Source organism: Scyliorhinus torazame, chromosome 21 (assembly GCF_047496885.1).
Source record: "Scyliorhinus torazame isolate Kashiwa2021f chromosome 21, sScyTor2.1, whole genome shotgun sequence".
In the NCBI taxonomy this organism is placed as follows: domain Eukaryota; kingdom Metazoa; phylum Chordata; class Chondrichthyes; order Carcharhiniformes; family Scyliorhinidae; genus Scyliorhinus; species Scyliorhinus torazame.
The window spans coordinates 118,303,407-118,322,769 of NC_092727.1; the positions used below are offsets into that span (position 1 = coordinate 118,303,407).

The 19,363-nt window shown below is 44.7% G+C and overlaps 1 protein-coding gene across 5 annotated transcripts in view; it reads left to right on the forward strand.

Annotated features, from left to right (window-relative positions):
• The window catches only part of raraa (retinoic acid receptor, alpha a), a 756,690-nt gene that overhangs the window by 206,982 nt on the left and 530,345 nt on the right, over positions 1 to 19,363 (forward strand). For 2 of the 5 annotated variants that reach the window (XM_072487386.1, XM_072487388.1), the window contains exon 3: positions 6,753 to 6,809. The exons of 2 other annotated variants lie outside the window; for them this stretch is intronic. Coding sequence is in view for 1 of the 3 variants with exons in the window: in XM_072487388.1 (XP_072343489.1) it covers positions 6,795 to 6,809 (15 nt within the window). In the remaining 2 variants the exon portion in view is untranslated. Of the gene's footprint in view, positions 1 to 6,752; positions 6,810 to 19,363 lie in introns of those variants that run through there. One more of the 5 variants, XM_072487376.1, reaches the window with a different exon arrangement.

Consider the following 19,363-nt stretch of genomic DNA (forward strand, 5'->3'; position numbering starts at 1 on the left):
GACAATGCCGTTCCCGAACGGGAGCCCTCCAACGCGCGGCTGCCTCCCGCCCGCCGTCACCAAAAGTCTCGTTCTGAATTCTTTACTCGATTTCTTGGTGACAACTTTATGTTTATGGCCTCTAGCTTTGCTCTTCCCCACAAATGAAAGTACATGCTGTCTACTCTATCAGAACATTTCACAATTTTAAAGGCCTCTATTAGGTCACCCCTCAGCATAGCCTGGCAGTTCTGTTATCATCCTTGGAAATTAACTTTTTAATTGTCTGAGGAGTATTAAAACAAAGTTTTGCAGAGGGCTGTATGCACTTGGGAAATCTTACCTTTTAAGGAGACAAAAGATACTGACTTTTTTTGTGATGAATGTATGAACATAGCTTCCATCAGGAGACCCACGTAACTGGCTTTGAGCATGCAAATCTCAGAAACTGGATAGAACCAGACCTCAGGCTCTTTCTACTGTTATAAGTAGTATTTGTATAGCACTTCTAACATGGCCAGCCCTCTACACCCCTGCCCTTCCACTTCCAAGTGCACATCCATGGAGCTGGGAAAATCCGGCACAGTGTTTAACTCTGTGATCTTTGACTGGTTCTGATAAGATTTGTACTGCAATCTGACCATGCATCAGTATTCCTCAACATATAGATATTCTTTCTCAAACAAAGACTGCACCATTGATGCTTCAACCGTCCTTGCTATCATCCCCAATGTTCTTCCCTATTTAAATGTCAAATGGGCAGACTTCTTAAACTAATGGTTGGTGACCCTCATCCTGCTCTGGAGAAGTGCGGAAGCATTGTTCAGGGATGTATGTAATCTGTAAGAGAAAGGTCAGCCTGACTACTAGAACAATTTGGCAGAGAGTAACTCACCCTTGAACAAGCTTATCCCTCCCAACAATTTGGCAAGTCTCTCTTAAAATGCCTGGAGACAACTCGACTCTCTTGTGGTCAAATCAAACCGTACAATATGCATCACAGTATGAGCAGTGCAATAAGGCAGACAATCTCTTAGTTTTGTATGTATTCAAAGGCACCAACATTCCAGTAGGACGTTTCTGACCAACACTCATACTATAACCTCTGATTCCAAAGCAATTAAGCAATAATTGTATAGAGAACTACGTAAGTCTGAAATTACCCATTCAGTCAACAACATTCAAGGATACCTAGCCAATCTACCACTGCCCCAGCTGGACAAAGAAGAAAAGCTAGTCTCTCCCATGACTTAAAATGAAGTAAGTCAAGCTATATAAATGATGTACTATCAAGATCAGGACTTGATGGACTTTCAGCTTTTCGAAAATATTGCTTCCAGAATTAGGTCCCCTTTGGCATGCGGTTCTTCTCTACATGCAGTTCACACTGCCATATTCTTGAGGAGAGAAAAAGAGAAGCATGCTTAAGCTGTGTTTATTACAGATCCATCTCTCTGAACCTAAATATTTAGCTATGATTGACAGCTCCTGACCACATCAAAAGCAGATAAGTGCTTTCTGCTGAGGAAAAGAGGAAGTGAAAGCACTTAACTCCTAGATCTTTATAAACATTGCGGTTAGGTTCAAAGCAGGTTACTTGAGACACATTCAGGAGTGAAGGGAAATGAAAATGAGCAATCCAGACATCTGGATGTCTGGAGCTGTCAATTACAGCTTACTAAAAGCTATTTGTCTTTGAAGTGAATAGAAACCTTGCAGATCAAAGGATCTGAGTTTTTGGGGGCTTTTAATGAAATAACAGCTGCTGCTTTCCAGACCTCTGTTTTATGCAGCAGATATAATGGACAGGTGAGTGAAAAAGCAGCGATCTTTTCACTGTTTCTGCCTGGACTGCTCTTTAGCTTCCAGGCTGGAGTGACTGATAGAGGGGGGGGGGAGAACTCTGTTCTCAGGGGAGTCTCTGATATGGGGAGGTGTCTGATAGGGTCTCTAATGTGGGGGTGAGGGGTGCAGAATTTACATTTTTGTGGGAGGGGGGTCCTCCGATGGACTTTGGGGGCACCTACCTTAAATACTTACCTCTTTGGGCCACTGCGAGGTCCATCTGTCAGGGCCACGCTGGAAAATACTTACAGCCATCCATGTCCATGTGAATCCCAGCTCAGAGGGCTGGAGTATCACGGAAGCGCAGAGAATCCGGTGTCCAGCTGGCACGGGAAGGACCTCGATGCGGCCACCAGCGGGGACCGTAGCATCGCAAATGGTGCCAATCCCGTTTTTCTCCCTGACACGGGATTCTCCGCTGCATTGGGAACTGCGCTGCTAGCGGCGGAGAATCCCCCCACCCCCCCATGTTTATTGTCTTTTCAACACTGCACACCATGCTCAGTACCTTCGGGAATGGCCGTCACTATTCTTGAATGCTAAAAATACATTTCAGTGAGACCTCCTCTTCGAATCATACAGTGCAGAAGCGGCCATTTGGCCCATTGGGTTTATGCCACCTCTTTAATACAAACGTGACACGTGAATGTTTTGGAACTAATTTGATGCAAGAAATAGAATATTACAGCGCAGTGCAAGCCCTTCAGCCCTCAATGTTGCGCCGACCTGTGAAACCACTCTAAAGCCCATCTACACTATTCCCTTATCGTCCATATGTCTATCCAATGACCATTTGAATGCTCTTAGTGTTGGCGAGTCCACTACTGTTGCAGGCAGGGCATTCCATGCCCTTACTACTCTCTGAATAAAGAACCTACCTCTGACATCTGTCTTATATCTATCTCCCCTCAATTTAAAGCTATGTCCCCTCGTGCTAGACATCACCATCCGAGGAAAAAGGCTCTCACTGTCCACCCTATCCAATCCTCTGATCATCTTGTATGCCTCAATCAAGTCACCTCTTAACCTTCTCTCTAACGAAAACAGCCTCAAGTCCCTCAGCCTTTCCTCATAAGGTCTTTCCTCCATACCAGGCAACATTCTGGTAAATCTCCTCTGCACCCTTTCCAATGCTTCCACATCCTTCCTATAATGCGGTAACCAGATTGCACGCAATACTCCAAATGCGGCCGCACCAGAGTTTTGTACAGCTGTAACATGACCTCGTGGCTCCGAAACTCAGTCCCTCTACCAATAAAGGCTAACACATCGTACGCCTTCTTAACAACCCTCTCAACCTGGGTGGCAACTTTCAGGGATCTATGTACATGGACACCGAGATCTCTCTGCTCATCCACACTACCAAGAATCCTACCATTAGCCCAGTACTCTGTCTTCCTGTTATTCCTTCCAAAATGAATCACTTCCCACTTTTCTGCATTAAACTCCATTAGCCACCTCTCAGCCCAGCGCTGCAGCTTATCTATGTCCCTCTGTAACTTGTAACATCTTTCCGCACTGTCCACAACTCCACCGACTTTAGTGTCATCTGCAAATTTACTCACCCATCCTTCTACGCCCTCCTCCAGAAATGGAATTTAGATTGTAAGCATGGTAAAATGCACAATCTGTGGCAAGAAAATACTTTGATAGTCTGGAGAGGCTCGGAAAATCTAGGTAGCTAAACTGGGGATTTGTGCAGTAACAACTTATATTTAGTTAGCACTTTTAAAGTGGTAAAATGTTCCGAGATGTTGACTTGAACTATGATACTTCAATACGTGTGAGTGGGTGGGTCATATGCGGCCCATCTGGGTTCTGAGTACGGCCCACGAGAGATTTGATTGACTGGTGCCCACGCTCAGGGCTGCCACATTCTGCTGGTTTCCATCCACATATTCTTTTTCCCACTGGTTTGACTGAAGCAAGACAAGTGAGGTGCTCGCTGATTTCTCACAACATTGACTGTGAGAGCCGCGTGCTCCCTCCGCATCCAGTTAAGCATAAATATTTATTTTGTTTTTGCCATTTGAAATTGATGACCGTTCTAGTAATGTATGAATGATTAAGCATTTTCTATAACTTGGTATGAAATAGTCAGCGTGTATTAAATGTATTCAATACTTTATTTTGAATTTGGATTGCCCAATTTTTTTTTCCAATTAAGGGTCAATTTAGCGTGGCCAATCCACCAACCCTGCACATCTTTGGGTTGTGGGGGTGAAACCCACGCAGACACGGGGAGAATGTGCAAACTCCACACGGACAGTGACCCAAGACCGGGATCGAACCCGGGTCCTCAGCGCCGTAGGCAGCAGTGCTAACCACTGTGCCACCATGCTGCCCATAAATGTATTCAATCTTGGGCAGTGCAGTGGTCAGCACTGCTGCCTCACGGCACGAGGACTCATTCGATGCCGGCCCCGGATCATTGTCCGTGTGGAGTTTGCACATTGTCCCCGTGTCTGCGTGGGTCTCACCCCCGCAAACCAAAAAAGTGTGCAGGATAGGTAGATTGGCCGCGTTAAATTGCCCTTAATTGGAAAGCAAAATGAATTGCGTACTCTAAATTTTTTTTTTTTAATGTCTACAATCTGATTCATGGTATCATGGTTAGTGAACAAGCCTGACTTAAATTTTTCAGCCCACAGAGAGGAAGAAGGGACACTAATGTGACCCACTCACCCATCACTGGTCTAAATCAATTAGAAATCTCAATTTCAAAGTTCCTGGAATATTTACCTATTCTCAAAGCATTTTCAGGCAGTTTCCATAGAAATGGTGGACGACAATTAACAATGTCTCCTCATTTGATTAACTTTGATTTGACTACTTACAAGAAACGTAATCTCTATTTGTTAATTAATGGGTGTAAGATTTTTTTTTTCAATCCATTTCCTCAAGTGCAATTACAGTTTATATGTAATGAACATTTGCATTTGTTGGTAATTGTTGTAATGTGTGAAATTAAGTAGCAATCTCTGATAGCTTGCAAACACCATGGGCAGGATTCTCTGTCCAGCGACGCTGAAATCGGGAAACGTGATCGGGCGGAGAGTTGAAAATCGAGGCTGGCGCCGGACACCAGACGGAATGCCAGGCTCCGGTGCCTTGACAGCGGCATGAATGCATTCCACGCCACACCCCAGTGTGTTCAGGCAAACTGTACAGTAAACGGCGTTGCCATGTCATTGACGGGCCCGACCCAGCAATTTCCGGGCTCCCTGCAATACTCCGCCTCCGTCAGGAGGAATTAGCTATGGCGAGGTTCGCTTGTGGTATTTAAAATTGGGAAACCGGCGCCGTGGCTGCTGAAGGAGAGAGAGGTTGTACGAAAAGTGTCAAACATCGCTATAGTGTGCTGACAGTTGTGCCGCTGGCCATGAGGCCAGGGCTGGGGGAGTAGCGGCGGGTGGCCAGGAAGTGGGCTGTGGGAGCGGGTGTACGGGCAAGGACCACCATTGCCACAGCTTGCAAGGTAGCCATGCGTCTGCGCACGCCGCTGACTGCCCACTGTAAACGTAGCGCCACTGGTCGTCTGAGTGCCTCCCCAGACCACCTAGGTACCCTCTGGCCCCAGCCGACCCATCAACGGGATGGACATGCTCCAGTGCAACCAGTGCCATCTCCTTGGCTGGGATGAGAGGGTGTGCGGCGTGGAGTGCCTATTTGCAGCTTCTGCTTGTCAGGCTCTCAAGTGCCAATCCCAATCCCGGCGGAGTTTGTTGGAATTGCACTAGTTCCACGTGGCGTCTGTGCTGGCTCATTAGGATATCCTGAATCACTCCGGGACCAGCGCCGTTTTCAGGGCCGTAGACCTCATGCGATTGAGTCCCGGCGTCAGCATTTATTCTCTCAAATGGAGAATACTCCCCAATATCTTTCACAATGCTAGTTCTGATCTGGGCTGATGTTTTTGTGTCTTCAAGTTAGTATTGCCTTTTGAATGCCAACATCCAGAACAATTTCACTTTATTCTTGGTTGCACCAAAAGTGAGTTTTCTTTAATTGAAACCAGTTATACAGGCTTGGCCGGGGGGTGGGGGGGATGTTTCAAAACATAATACACTGTATAACAAGTTGATGCCAATCTTGTCATTGTATGGTGTATTGTGGAGTGCACAATCCTGAACTGAAACAGGCCTGTAATGGCCTACAGCCAGATGCTTGACAAAAGCTCATTGTGTTGACTTTTTTTTCCTTCTGGTTAGTACAGAAGGAAGCTTCAGGTCTTATACTGCACATCGGGGACTGATTTGTCATATCAGGATATCATGGAGCTGTCCCAGCTTCCATCTTGCAGTATAACCAATATTGGTGGAGCTTCTCAAGCTCTGCGTATTGAAATATTTAACGCTTCACATTTTGTAACGCTGTGAAAATAGGGATGTAGCTCCACAAATAAGGTCAGGTCTTGCAACAGTAGTGTAGGTTTGACACAATTAATATGTTGTGAAAACCACCCTGCTCCTGATACCCAAGAATTGTATTAAATTATATAGACCAGAAATCCTCGGGCTTTCTATTCTGGATTGACTAATCTGAACCAGAGCAATAGGCTTAATATCCCTGGGTTAGAGAGGGGAAAGATCAATTTGGCTACCCAGTACTGGTCAGCATTTACAGAATCTAGCTGGAAGGTGAACTTGTGTTAACAATAGCTAAGAACAGGGCCAGACTTGACTGTGATGTTCTTCGCAGTGAAACGTCTGCCAGCATTCTCTGTCTAGATGCACTCATAAAGAACAGCCACTTGAGAGACATGTCTGTTATCAGCGCTGGTAGAACCATTCCATGGATGAGTCAACACTTTCAAAGAGGAAGATTGTACTTTAGGAAAATATCGAATCAAGTTAAATAAAATCTGACAAACTATCACCTATTACAGAATTAACTTGCTGTACCTAAAATACATTTTTTTATTTTAGGCCTCATCCAATAGAGAAGCAATACTGCACAGTATCAAAGCAATGGAATTAAAAAAGGTAAAGATCACGGCTCTCTCATTTATGCAAATAAAAGACTTAGAAATAATGATGTTTTACAAACTTATACTAAATTCCTATTGCCACTCTTCTACAGAAGCATTGACCTATTTTAGTAAGTGAGGAAGAAGTACAAATCTTTGGCTTTATGAAATCTTAGAGAATGACAGAACACATGTGTATGCCGAAATAAATGAGATCAAAAGTATATTATGGATGAGACAGGACATTTGACTCATCAGTCCAGAGTGGTCCTAACCTCCTCCATTCTATTGTGCCGTTCACTTGTTTCTTAAAAGATTCCGAGATTTTTGTTTGGACATGTGCGCTAAATATGCCCTTCCCTAATTTGAACCTGTGATACCTTTTCCAGGTTAATTATTTCTATATTTTTTCACAATCTGCCATACCATTCTGAGATAAGTTCTTCGAGGCTTCCTTTCCAAATTGAAACATCTAGTTTCTCCAGTCATCTCCTGACACAAGAGATTAGCCTCCAAATTGCTATGGACCTGTATTGCAAATCTCAGTTATAGACCTAATTCTCTCAATTCACAGTATTATTAAGAAGGAAGTATCTCCATAGGTTAGGAGCTTCGAAGCAGCTTTTTTTTTAAATTAAGAGTACCCAATTCATTTTTTCCAATTAAGGGGCAATTTAGCGTGGCTAATCCACCTAGCCGGTACATCTTTGGGTTGTGGGGGCGAAACCCACGCAAACATGGGGAGAGTGTGCAAACTCCACACGGACAGTGACCCAGAGCCGGGATCGAACCTGGGACCTCAGCGCCGTGAGGCAACAGGGCTAACACACTGCGCCACCATGCTCCCCATGAAGCAGCTTTTTGATAACTCAACTACCGGAATATTTGGGGCAAAAAAGGTGAAGAAGGGAAACGTTTGCCTCATAAATATACCTTGATATAAATTTCATTGGGTCAGTGTGTGTGTGCCTGCACCTCTGTGAATGGCTGATCAGTTAGATAAAATTCTCTTCTAACATCTGACAAATCCGATGACTGATGACATGATGTTGAGTTCCCAGTGCTCTTGGAATACCTACATGGCAGAAGGCCTGTACCCAGAGTTCGTAAGGCTGATTAGAGTGCAATACTTTTTTAAAAAATAGGTCCTCCCCGTAATGAAATCCAGAAGCTGATGTCATGTTAAGTACGTTCAACAACTTTTATAAAATGGACGCTGCTGTGGAATCCTTCAGTTGGATCTTTGCTGTTGACGGTGCATGTCTGTTGCTTAATTTAACGACTTGAACTGGGACAAGGATGAGCCGGTTTTTTGGGGGTAAGGACAGATGTGTTAGGTGCTCAGGGAGCCCAGCAAATCACACCCATATGTTCTGGGCTGGAGGAATTTTGGAAGGGCGTAGCGAGGACGGTGTCGCGGGTGGTAGATTCCAGGGTCAAACCGGGCTGGGGGCTCGCAATATTTGGGATCGCAGAGGAGCCGGGAGTGCAGGAGGCGAAAGAGGCCGGAATTCTGGCCTTTGCGTCCCTGGTAGCCCGGCGAAGGATTCTTCTTCAGTGGAAGGATGCGAGGCCCCCAAGCGTGGAATCCTGGATCAGCGATATGGCGGGGTTCATTAAATTGGAGAGGGTGAAATTTGCCTTGAGAGGGTCGGTACAAGGGTTCTTTAGGCGGTGGCAACCATTCTTAGACTTTCTGGTGAACGGTAGACATTGGTCAATGGCAGCAGCAACTCGGGGGTGGCGGGGGGGGGTTTACTTTATTTTTGTTTTTGTTATTTACACTCAAGGGTCTGAGGGGGTGTATATACCTGTTGTGTTAAGTCGGGGTGTTAATGTTAATTTATTATTTATGTACATGGGGGAGGGGGGGTATGGAGGGTTGCTTTTCTAGACTGTGTTTTATACTTAACCCTGTTGGGTTCTTTTTTCATTTTGTTATTGATATTTTATGAAAACCTTAATAAAAATTTTTTTTAAAAAATTTAACGACTTGAAAGAAAGGCCTTGCATTTTATATAGTGCATTTCACATCTGCTGGAACTCACAAGGCATCTTACAGTCAATTAAATATTTTGGAAATATGACCGATGGTTAGACAAACGTGGTAGTTAATTTGCACACATCAAGATGCCACAAATAGCTGCTGGCCAGGGGGCTTCGGCAAGGTTTGGGGGGACTGTTGGGGGGTGGTGACGAGGTGTGAAGGGGGCACTATCTGGTAGGTCGGATCCGTGCACAACCGACGCCATGTTGTATGGTGCCAACGCTGCAGGTCATCGTCGTGCGCATGCGCGCCCATGGACTCGGCAATTCTCCAGGCGTTTATATTAGGATGGCCGTGCGTTTTACATGGCGCAGGTTGCTAGTCCCTGACCGTTCGGAGGACCGGTGCTGGGGCCACGCCGAATTTTCCCACGTAAAACTCCACGGATCCTCCGGACATAGCCCCAAAATCGGAGATTTAGGCCCAAGATATCTTCTTTGTTTGAAGAACCTGCCACTGCTAGCTTCCTTTATGAACCAAAGGTATCACTGAGCTCTACCCACTCCAGAATTGGGGACCAGATTCAGAGGAGCGATACCTCGATCAATGATATCACAGTTCCAACTGCTTTGAACTTTTACACCGACACATTCCAGGTAAGTGTCACAGATCTTGTTATACATTCCAATCTTCAATCGGCAGGTTTTAAGCCAAGTACTGCAATACACTTGTTGATTCGAAAGGGCTTGTCGAAAGCAGCTAACAGTAAGAAATAACATTTAATGTGAGCACATGGGAAGGTTCTCAGAAGTAAAGGGAATCATCAATTGTACTTGCAGCCATACTTGCCCCAGTCTGAATTCAGCACTGTAAAATGGATACCATTCCATTCATGTATACTGGACTACAAGCGCAGGAGCAGATTTATGCATGTGAACATTCATTTCCCATGATCCGTTCTTCCTGTGGTGATCAGTGTTTGCCTTATTGAATGCTTCCCCAATTAAATCCTGTCTAATGACTGCTGCAGTCAGAGAAGCTCATTCAGCAAACAAATCTTTATTCTCATGGTCATCCCTTGCTACCTTCTTCAGATCCCTGGGCTGTCAGATTAATCCATATCAGTCTAAGCAATGGAATCTGTGTTTTGGATGAAGAAGGTAATTTTCATCATATCCATGTGCATAAGTTGGCTGTACTGCAGCTCTCCTGAGTCTTTATCCTCATGTGTTGGGGTGTCAAAAGCCAGGGAAAATCCTTGGCCTGTGAAAACCATCCTTCGGGTTTTTCTTCCTGGCCTATGAGCATGGAAGCTTCGTACTTTGATAACTGCGTCTCCTGGAAGAGAGTCATCCCTGATTTGGATAAAAAATTTAGGCCACTGATGGAGCCTTGCAAAATCAAATCTGTTATGTCTGGAGAATTATTATTGACTCTAATCTTAGTCATTCGCACACCCACAGTATCTCGAGGATAATAACTGAACTTACGCGCCTTGGAGCATTATGTTCAAAGTAGACACAGTTCTACAGAATGCTCAAAGAACCCACACATGTTTCCATTTTTAATCTTCGATGTTTTGAGGTATAATAAATCATCTCTGCAAAAAAATGTTGCGGTATTCTGACAAACAGAAAAGATGATTGCTGTGCTTTTATAAAATATGCAGTAGATCTTCGATTACCTGGATTAAAACTGCTACACTCTCTTGTTTCTTTCTGTTCCTGTGCTAAACGGTTCTTGGTCTCTTAGATTAATCAACAATTATCACTTTGATGGTTGCAGCTTTAATTCTTCTTGATGTCCCAGCATTTTTGACCTCATTATCTGTTCTGAACTCAAGTGGAATATCCATTGATAAAGCTGTTTTGGAGAAACTCACTTTTCTCTTTCATGCCAAAAATTAATTTTGCTCTTAAATGAGTTGATTTTTTCTGAATGCACCCTACCATTGAAAAGATTTACCTGTTAGATTGTGCACGTTGGGAAATTGCAGGCATGCTGTTTATGACTGTGAATCTGTTTTCAATAAAAATCTTGATTCCTGACATGCAGAAACAACAAGTATGGCTCTGCACAGGTAGCATTCCTTTGTAAATTCATCCCCAATGGCTCTTAATTCCCTGTAAAATTTAACACTGACCAAGACTTTGATGCTTCTGCTATATCTGGCCAGGCTCTTTCACGGCTGAAGAAATTTCAAGACACATTTCTTGTAATATTTTTTAAAATAAATAAATTTAGAGTGCTCAATTCATTTTTTCCAATTAAGGGGCAATTTAGCGTGGCCAATCCACCCACCCTACGCATCTTTGGGTTGTGGGAGCGAAACCCACGCAGACACGGGGAGAATGTGCAAACTCCACACGGACAGTGACCCAGAGCCGGGATCGAACCTGGGACCTCGGCGCCGTGAGACAGCAGTGCTAACCACTGCCCCTAAATTTCTTGTAATAATAATAATAATTTTTATTGTCACAAGTAGGCTTACATTAACACTGCACTATAGTTACTGCGAAAAGCCCCTAGCCGCCACATCCTGGTGCCAGTTCGGGTACACGGAGGGAGAATTCAGAATGTTCAAATTACCTAACAAGCACGTCTTTCGGGACTTGTGCGAGGAAACTGGAGAACCCGGAAGAAACCCTCACAGACACAGGGAGAATGTGCAGACTCTGCACAGACAGTGACCCAAGCCGGGAATCGAACCTGGGACGTTGGCTCTGTGAAGCTACAGTGTTGTGTATGGATTCAATCATCTAACTTTCACTCATAATCCTATTATTGTCCTTTCCATAATACATTTAAAAAAAATAAATGTTTTTTATTGGGTTTTTGATCAAAGTATATTTACCGTTATGTACACAGGATATGAGACATATATATTATACACATATATAGAAGAGAAGGGCACGCCCAAACATACCAAAGAAAATAAAATAGTAAATAATAAAAATTTAAAAATACAATAAAAAATAAAATAGAATAACTGGTAGGTATTGTGCACCAGCTCAACAGCAGCAACTCTGTACAACTGGCAAAATTATTTACGACACATAAGTGGGCGACTGTTGGTGGGGGGGGGGGGGGGGGGGGGGAGAGGAAGGGGGGTGCGGGGGGGGGGGGTGAGAGAGAGAGACTGGGGAGGTAAATATACATTTGGGTGCCGGAGAAACAATTACGGTGGGCAATACTCGAATGGGTTTGGTGTTGGTGTTGTCGCTTGCTTCTCCTGGACGGATCTCGCTGCCGTCTCGCGCTCACCTCCGCTTCTGCCGTTCCTCCCGCCTTTCGTCTTTATTCTCCTCGTTCCCTGCTCCTGGAGATGCCATGTTCGTTATTGTATCCCGTGCCTTTCTTCCGGCTCTCATATATATATTTATTTAAGATCACCTCAGCATCTTTCACCCGAGAAAATTATTCGGATTTGGATTTGTTTATTGTCACGTGGACCGAAGTACAGTGAAAAGTATTTTTCTGCGAGCAGCTCAACAGATCATTAAATACATGGGAAGAAAAGAGAATAAAAGAAAATACATAATAGGGCAACACAACATATACAATGTAACTACATAAGCACCGGCATCGGATGAAGCATACAGGGTGTAGTGTTAAAGAGATCAGTCCATAAGAGGGTCATTTAGGAGTCTGGTGACAGTGGGGAAGAAGCTGTTTTTGAGTCTGTTCGTGCGTGTTCTCAGACTTCTGTATCTCCTGCCCGATGGAAGAAGTTGGAAGAGTGAGTAAGCCGGGTGGGAGGGGTCTTTGATTATGCTGCCCGCTTTCCCCAGGCAGCGGGAGGTGTAGATGGAGTCAATGGATGGGAGTCAGGTTCGTGTGATGGACTGGACGGCGTTCGCGACTCTCTGAAGTTTCTTGTGGTCCTGGGCCGAGCAGTTTCCATACCAGGCTGTGATGCAGCCAGATAGGATGCTTTCTATGGTGCATCTGTAAAAGTTGATAAGGGTTAATGTGGACATGCCAAATTTCCTTAGTTTCCTGAGGAAGTATAGGCGCTGTTGTGCTTTCTTGGTGGTAGCGTCGACATGGGTGGACCAGGACAGATTTTTGGAGATGTGCACCCCAAGGAATTTGAAACTGCTAACCATCTCCACCTCGGCCCTGTTGGATGCTGACAGGGGTGTGTACAGTACTTTGCTTCCTGAAGTCAATGACCGGCTCTTTAGTTTTGCTGGCATTGAGGGAGAGATTGTTGTCACTGCACCACTCCACTAGGTTCTCTATCTCCCTCCTGTATTCTGACTCGTCGTTATTCGAGATCCGGCCCACGATGGTCGTCTCGTCAGCAAACTTGTAGATGGATTTGGAACCAAATTTTGCCACGAAGTCGTGTGTGTACAGGGAGTAGAGTGGGGGCTAAGTATGCAGCCTTGCCGGGCCCTGGTATTGAGGAGAATTGTGGAGGAGGTGTTGTTGTTCATTCTTACTGATTGTGGTCTGTTAGTCAGAAAATCGAGGATCCAGTTGCAGAGTGGGGAGCCAAGTCCTAGTTTTTGGAGCTTTGATATGAGCTTGGCTGGGATTATGGTGTTGAAGGCGGAGCTGTAGTCAATAAATAGGAGTCTGATGTAGGAGTCCTTGTTGTCGAGATGCTCTGGGGATGAGTGTAGGGCCAGGGAAATGGCGTCTGATGTTGCGACGGTATGCGAATTGCAGTGGATCAAGGTGTTCTGGGAGTATGGAGGTGATGCGCTTCATGATCAACCTCACAAAGCACTTCATTACGACTGAAGTCAGGGCCACCGGACAGTAGTCATTGAGGCACGTTGCCTGGTTCTTCTTTGGCATCGGTATAATGGTGGTCTTCTTGAAGCAGGTAGGAACCTCGGAGTGGAGTATGGACAGGTTAAAGATGTCCACGAATACCTCTGCCAGCTGGTCCGCGCAGGCTCTGAGTGCACGATCAGGGATCCCGTCCAGGCCTGTCGCCTTCCGAGGGTTCACTTTCAGGAAGGCCGATCTGACTTTGGAAGCTGTGATGGTGGGTATGGATGAGTTATGGGCTGCTGTGGCACTTGACAGCGGATTGTTGGTTACCAGCTCGAACCGAGCATAGAATGCATTGAGTTCATCGGGGAGGGGTGCGCTGCTGCCGGAGATACTGCTCGGCTTCGCTTTGTAGCCCGTTATGTTGTTTAGTCCTTGCCACAATCGCCGAGAGTCTGCCTGTGACTCTAGCTTGGTTTGATATTCTCTCTTGGCATCTCGGATGGCTTTGCGGAGGTCGTACCTGGATTTCTTGTATAGGTCAGGGTCGTCTGACTTGAATGCCTCAGATCTGTCTTTCAGTAGGGAGTCAATCTCGTGATTGAGCCATGGTTTCCGGTTGGGGAACGTACGTACTGCTTTCTTTGGCACGCAGTCGTCCACACATTTGCTGATGAAGTCTGTGACGGTGGTGGCATACTCATTTAAGTTGGTCGCTGAGTTCTTAAGTATGGACCAGTCCACTGTCTCTAAGCAGTCATGTAAGAGCTCTTCTGTCTCCTCGGACCAGCACTGCGCGACCTTCTTAGCTGGATTCTCCCGCTTGAGTTTCTGCTTGTATGCTGGGAGAAGGTGCACCATCTTATGGTCTGATTTCCCAAAGTGCGGTCGGGGGATGGAACGGTAGGCGCCCTTGATTTTTGAGTAGCAGTGGTAAAGAGTGTTGTCGCTTTAAAAAGTTGTTGCTTTTCTGTGGCTCTTCCTATAGCTATCTCTCCCTCGCTTCTACCTATTTATTTATACTTTATTTTTCTTTCATTTTTGCTTCAAATGCAATAACACCTCTGTGAAAATAACTACAGATGAATACATTGAAACAACGGTAGTTTCAAACCTTTAATTAGCCTTGCAGCTTTTGAATAAAAATCCTCTCTCCCCTGCCCTAAAGGCACTGACTCCTTGGTGAGATATATTGTAGTTTCACAATGACTAAATTCAATTTTTATGTAAAATTCAGCAATTGCCGCAAAGTTCAAATGAATCAATCTAGTTTTGCACTCCGAGAAGCACCAACCTTGTAATTCAGGTCCTGCAGGACCAACCTTGTTATCCAGGTCAGTAAGCTTGGAGTGGCTTTTTGTACGTTTACAATGATGGAGGACTGTACTCTGAGTTTTTAAAGTGTTTACTTGAGTAGGATTATTCTAATCGTGTTGTTTTGCAGTTACGCTGGCTCTGGAGAGCAGTGACCTCAAATTCCCAGTCAGTGAAGGTTTAATTTTGAAGAAAGGGAAGGTTGGGTGTTGAACATTTCTTCTTGATTCAGAGTAAAAATGACTGACTATGATGGTGAAACCCAGATGATGTATGAAGATCATTGTTAAGCCAATTCCAATGCAGGATCGATCAGCTGCCGTTGCTTTGTATCCCGCCCGCCATCCTGCCGAATTCACTCAAAATTTGTGTTTATGAGGTTCTTCAGTTCAATTACCATTGCTAATGCTTGGTTACTTATGGAATAAAACAGCATAATGTATTTTCATATTCAAGTGGGCCAACACAGAGCCTAATGACCATAATGAACTGCAAAGAGTTTCTGACAAAGGTGAACTGCTTTACTCTTTCTGATTTGATGCCAATTCCTGAAAAACTAACCATAATTCCGATTTTTGTGCCATGTTTCTCTCAACATGCAAATTAACTAACTGACTGTTCTTTTCAAAATTTGAATAAATCAAGATATCCAAAATCTAGGAAGTTTGAGACATAGACATAGAACATACAGTGCAGAATGAGACCAGTCGGCCCATCGAGTCTGCACCGACCCACTTAAGCCCTCACTTCCACCCTATCCCCATAACCCAATAACACCTCCTAACCTTTTTGGTCACTAAGAGCAATTTATCATGGCCAATCCACCTAACCTGCACGTCTTTGGACTGTGGGAGGAAACCGGAGCATCCGGAGGAAACCCACGCAGACTCCGCACAGACAGTGACCCAGCGGGGAATGGAACCTGGGACCCTGGCGCTGTGAAGCCACAGTAAAGTTTTGGCAACTTTACTGGGATATCAAAAGACTGATTCTGAATCTGTTATTGATGAGGAGGCAGAACAAATTTGAGGAGGGGTGGGGGAGAATCTGCAAATCCCAGGAATGCGCACGACCTGATGAATTTTACAACGGAACCCGTTGATCATCTTTTTACTCCATTTCTCACTGAGCTGCCAAACTGATTGGCCGGCTCAGTCGGTACTGACCGGGGTTGATCCCCAGCAACTGATAAAAAATTGGCCGTGGTTTAGATTAGCGGGGAGGGAGGGGGTGGTGCGATGAGTGCTAACTGAACTGGTAATTGGGAGGGAGAGGCAGGGAACCCAGCGAAATTACATGGTAGAAGGGGAATTGAGGGAGGAGGACTGTGCTACAAACACTGAACTTTATGAAATGGTTGTAATTTGACATGCACCTTTATCTCACAGTAAAACAGAGAATTCGGGAAAAGCACCTCTGTTCGGAGACAGGCCCTTATGATGCAGTTGCCACGGGGAGAATAACTCGAGCAGAAACCAATTAGGCCAATTAGTTTGAGATGCAGAAATACAGGAGCTACCGCTGTGGGAAAGCAGGGTGAATGGTGTGAATAACCAAGCAGGATGCTTTAAACATAGAACATACAGTGCAGAAGGAGGCCATTCGGCCCATCGAGTCTGCACCGACCCACTTCAGCCCTCACCTCCACCCTATCCTCGTAACCCAATAACCCCTCCTAATCTTTTTGGTCACTAAGGGCAATTTATCATGGCCAATCCACCTAACCTGCACGTGTTTGGACTGTGGGAGGAAACCGGAGCACCCGGAGGAAACCCACGCCGACACGGGGAGACCGTGCAGACTCCGCACAGACAGTGACCCAGCGGGGAATTGAACCTGGGACCCTGGTGCTGTGAAGCCACAGTGCTATCCACTTGTGCTACCGTGCTGCGCTTTGTAGAGTTCAGTTTCATTTCAAAAGAAAGAGAATGGAGAGGTGGGGTGCTCGAAGATTTAAGGAGCAGCGAGTCGCCAATGTGTCCCTTGCTGGTGGTAATTGTATCCGGGAAAACTCGGGCTAGGTGGAACAATTGTTGAAGGACTCTAGAAGTTTCGACTCAGCATGGCAGGAAGAAGCAAACCTCCACTGGAGAAATGGGAATGACTGTGGTACTGTGCCTGTAATGCTACATATCAGCCAGAAGCATGGTGTTGCATAAAAGCATTTCGTAAGACATGTTTCTGTTGTGTTTGTTATTGACCGTGAACGTACATTTTTCTTCAATTTGGTATATTAATTGCCTGTTGGTAATATTTGATTTGAGTTGATTTTAGTTTGTACGTTGTGGTGAACGTCTTAAATTGTGGAGTCTCCCCCTTCAGTTCTTTTCATTGGCGGCTGGGAAATTGAGCCCTTTTTAGAGGCAACGGTCTTTAAGAGGCTTGTAACAATTGGGAGGGACTGCAGGATAATAATAATAATCTTTATTGTCACAAGTAGGCTTACATTAACACTGCAATGAAGTGGATGGGGGTGATATCAGATTGATAATTAGGAGGTTGGAATGGGGGCACTAGGAGTGATACTTTTGATTTCCTTTTATTCTCTCTCATTCTGTCCTCCTGGTCATTAGGTGCTGAATGATCCTGGAATGAACCTCCATGAGTTCCGGCTGCCCTGCAGTACCTCGTGACCACTTTTGATTGGCCATTAATTGGTCAAGAGGTACAACTGTTGAAAAATTTGCAGCTGAACCCAATCCATGTCCTCAGCTAACATTCCACACACACTTCCAGTAGGAATCATTGCACTGTGATCAGAAGGGGGAATTGTAATGCCTACACCACTACACAGCGAATTCAGTACAGAAAGGTGATTCAAACTCTCAAAGTCCAGCTCCTGATTATTTGATTGCTCAATATATAAACTCATTGAGTCATTGGAGTCAGCATACCAGATTAATTCTTCATGAATTCTGCAAACAGAATACCTTTCGAAGACCTATTATAAAAGGTTTCCATTGCAGTCACAGTGTGGACCATAACTCACTAGTGAATTGCCAGATCAGCCCATTTGTGGGATATAAATCCTATCCCATAGATGTTCAAAATGGATACTCTATATAAAGTACAATAGCAATATCATTCCTGGCAATTCCAAAGTGTCATTTTACTGTATCATTCAGCCAAATCATCTGTCCAGGCTATATTCATTTTAATGAAATATGTTCAGTGTTGGTCTTGCAGTAAGTGGGGAAAGTTCCTTGTATCATCCAGACTTTTTTCATCAAAAAATCATTCATTTCAATGGCAGTTTTATTTTCTGTCAGAGTGTAAAGGTTTACTGTTAGTTTGATTTGATTCTTTGAAGAGTGAAAGGTCTGAGGATAAATGGATATGTGCAAACTCTCGTGCTTTTGTTACATGGTGGAAATGAAGTCTGCTTTAGAGAGCACAGAACGTGCTTGAGGTATTTGGGAATAAGGCCCGCACTAACCTACAAATGAGAGACAAAGCTTCAGAATATAGGCAATCATAAAGCAGATATTGAAAGTTTTTAACTAAAAGAAGATTGATTCTAATTTATCTGCTTTCCTGAGATGGAGCAAGCTCATTCAATGGAATGTTGACATGGGTATCCGCAGCCCATTGTTACATGTACCTGGGAGTGCAAGTAATAATAATAATCTTTATTGTCACAAGTAGGCTTACATTAACACTGCAATGAAGTTGCCTGTGAAAAGCCCCGAGTTGCCACATTCCAGCACCTGTTCGGGTACACGGAGGAAGAATTCAGAATGTCCAAATTGTCTAATAGCACGTCTTTCGGGACTTGTGGGAAGAAACTGGAGCATCCGGATGAAATCCACGCAGACATTTGATTTGATTTGATTTAATTTATTGTCCCCTGTACTGAAGTACAGTGAAAAGTATTTTTCTGCGGCCAAGGGAACGTACACAGTATGTACATAGTGACAAAAAAAGAATATTCGACAGAGTACATTGACAAATGGTACATCGACGAACAACGATTAGTTACAGTGCGGAACAGGGGGTCAAACAAAGCAAATACATGAGCAAGAGCAGCATAGGACGTCGTGAATAGTGTTCTTACAGGGAACAGATCAGTCCGAGGGGGAGTCGTTGAGGAGTCTAGTAACTGTGGGGAAGAAGCTGTTCCTATGTCCGGATGTGCGGATCTTCAGACTTCTGTATCTTCTGCCTGATGGGAGGGTCTGGAAGAAGGGGTCTCTGATAATGCTGTCTGCTTTTCTGAGGCAGCGGGAGGTGTAGACAGAATCCATGTGCAGGTGGCAAGCTTGCGTGATGTGTTGGGCTGAGTTCACCACATTCTGCAGTTTCTTGTGATCGTGGGCCGAGCAGTTGCCATACCAAGCTGTGATGCAGCCGGATGGATGCTCTCTATGGCATGTTTGTGACAGTCAATGCAGACATGCCAAATTTCTTTAGCTTCCGTAAGAAGCAGAGACGTTGTTGGGCTCTTGACTGTTGCATCAATGTGAGTGGACCAGGACAGAGTGTTGGTGATGGTGATCCCAGGAACTTAAAGCTATCGACCATCTCCACTTCGGAGCCATTGA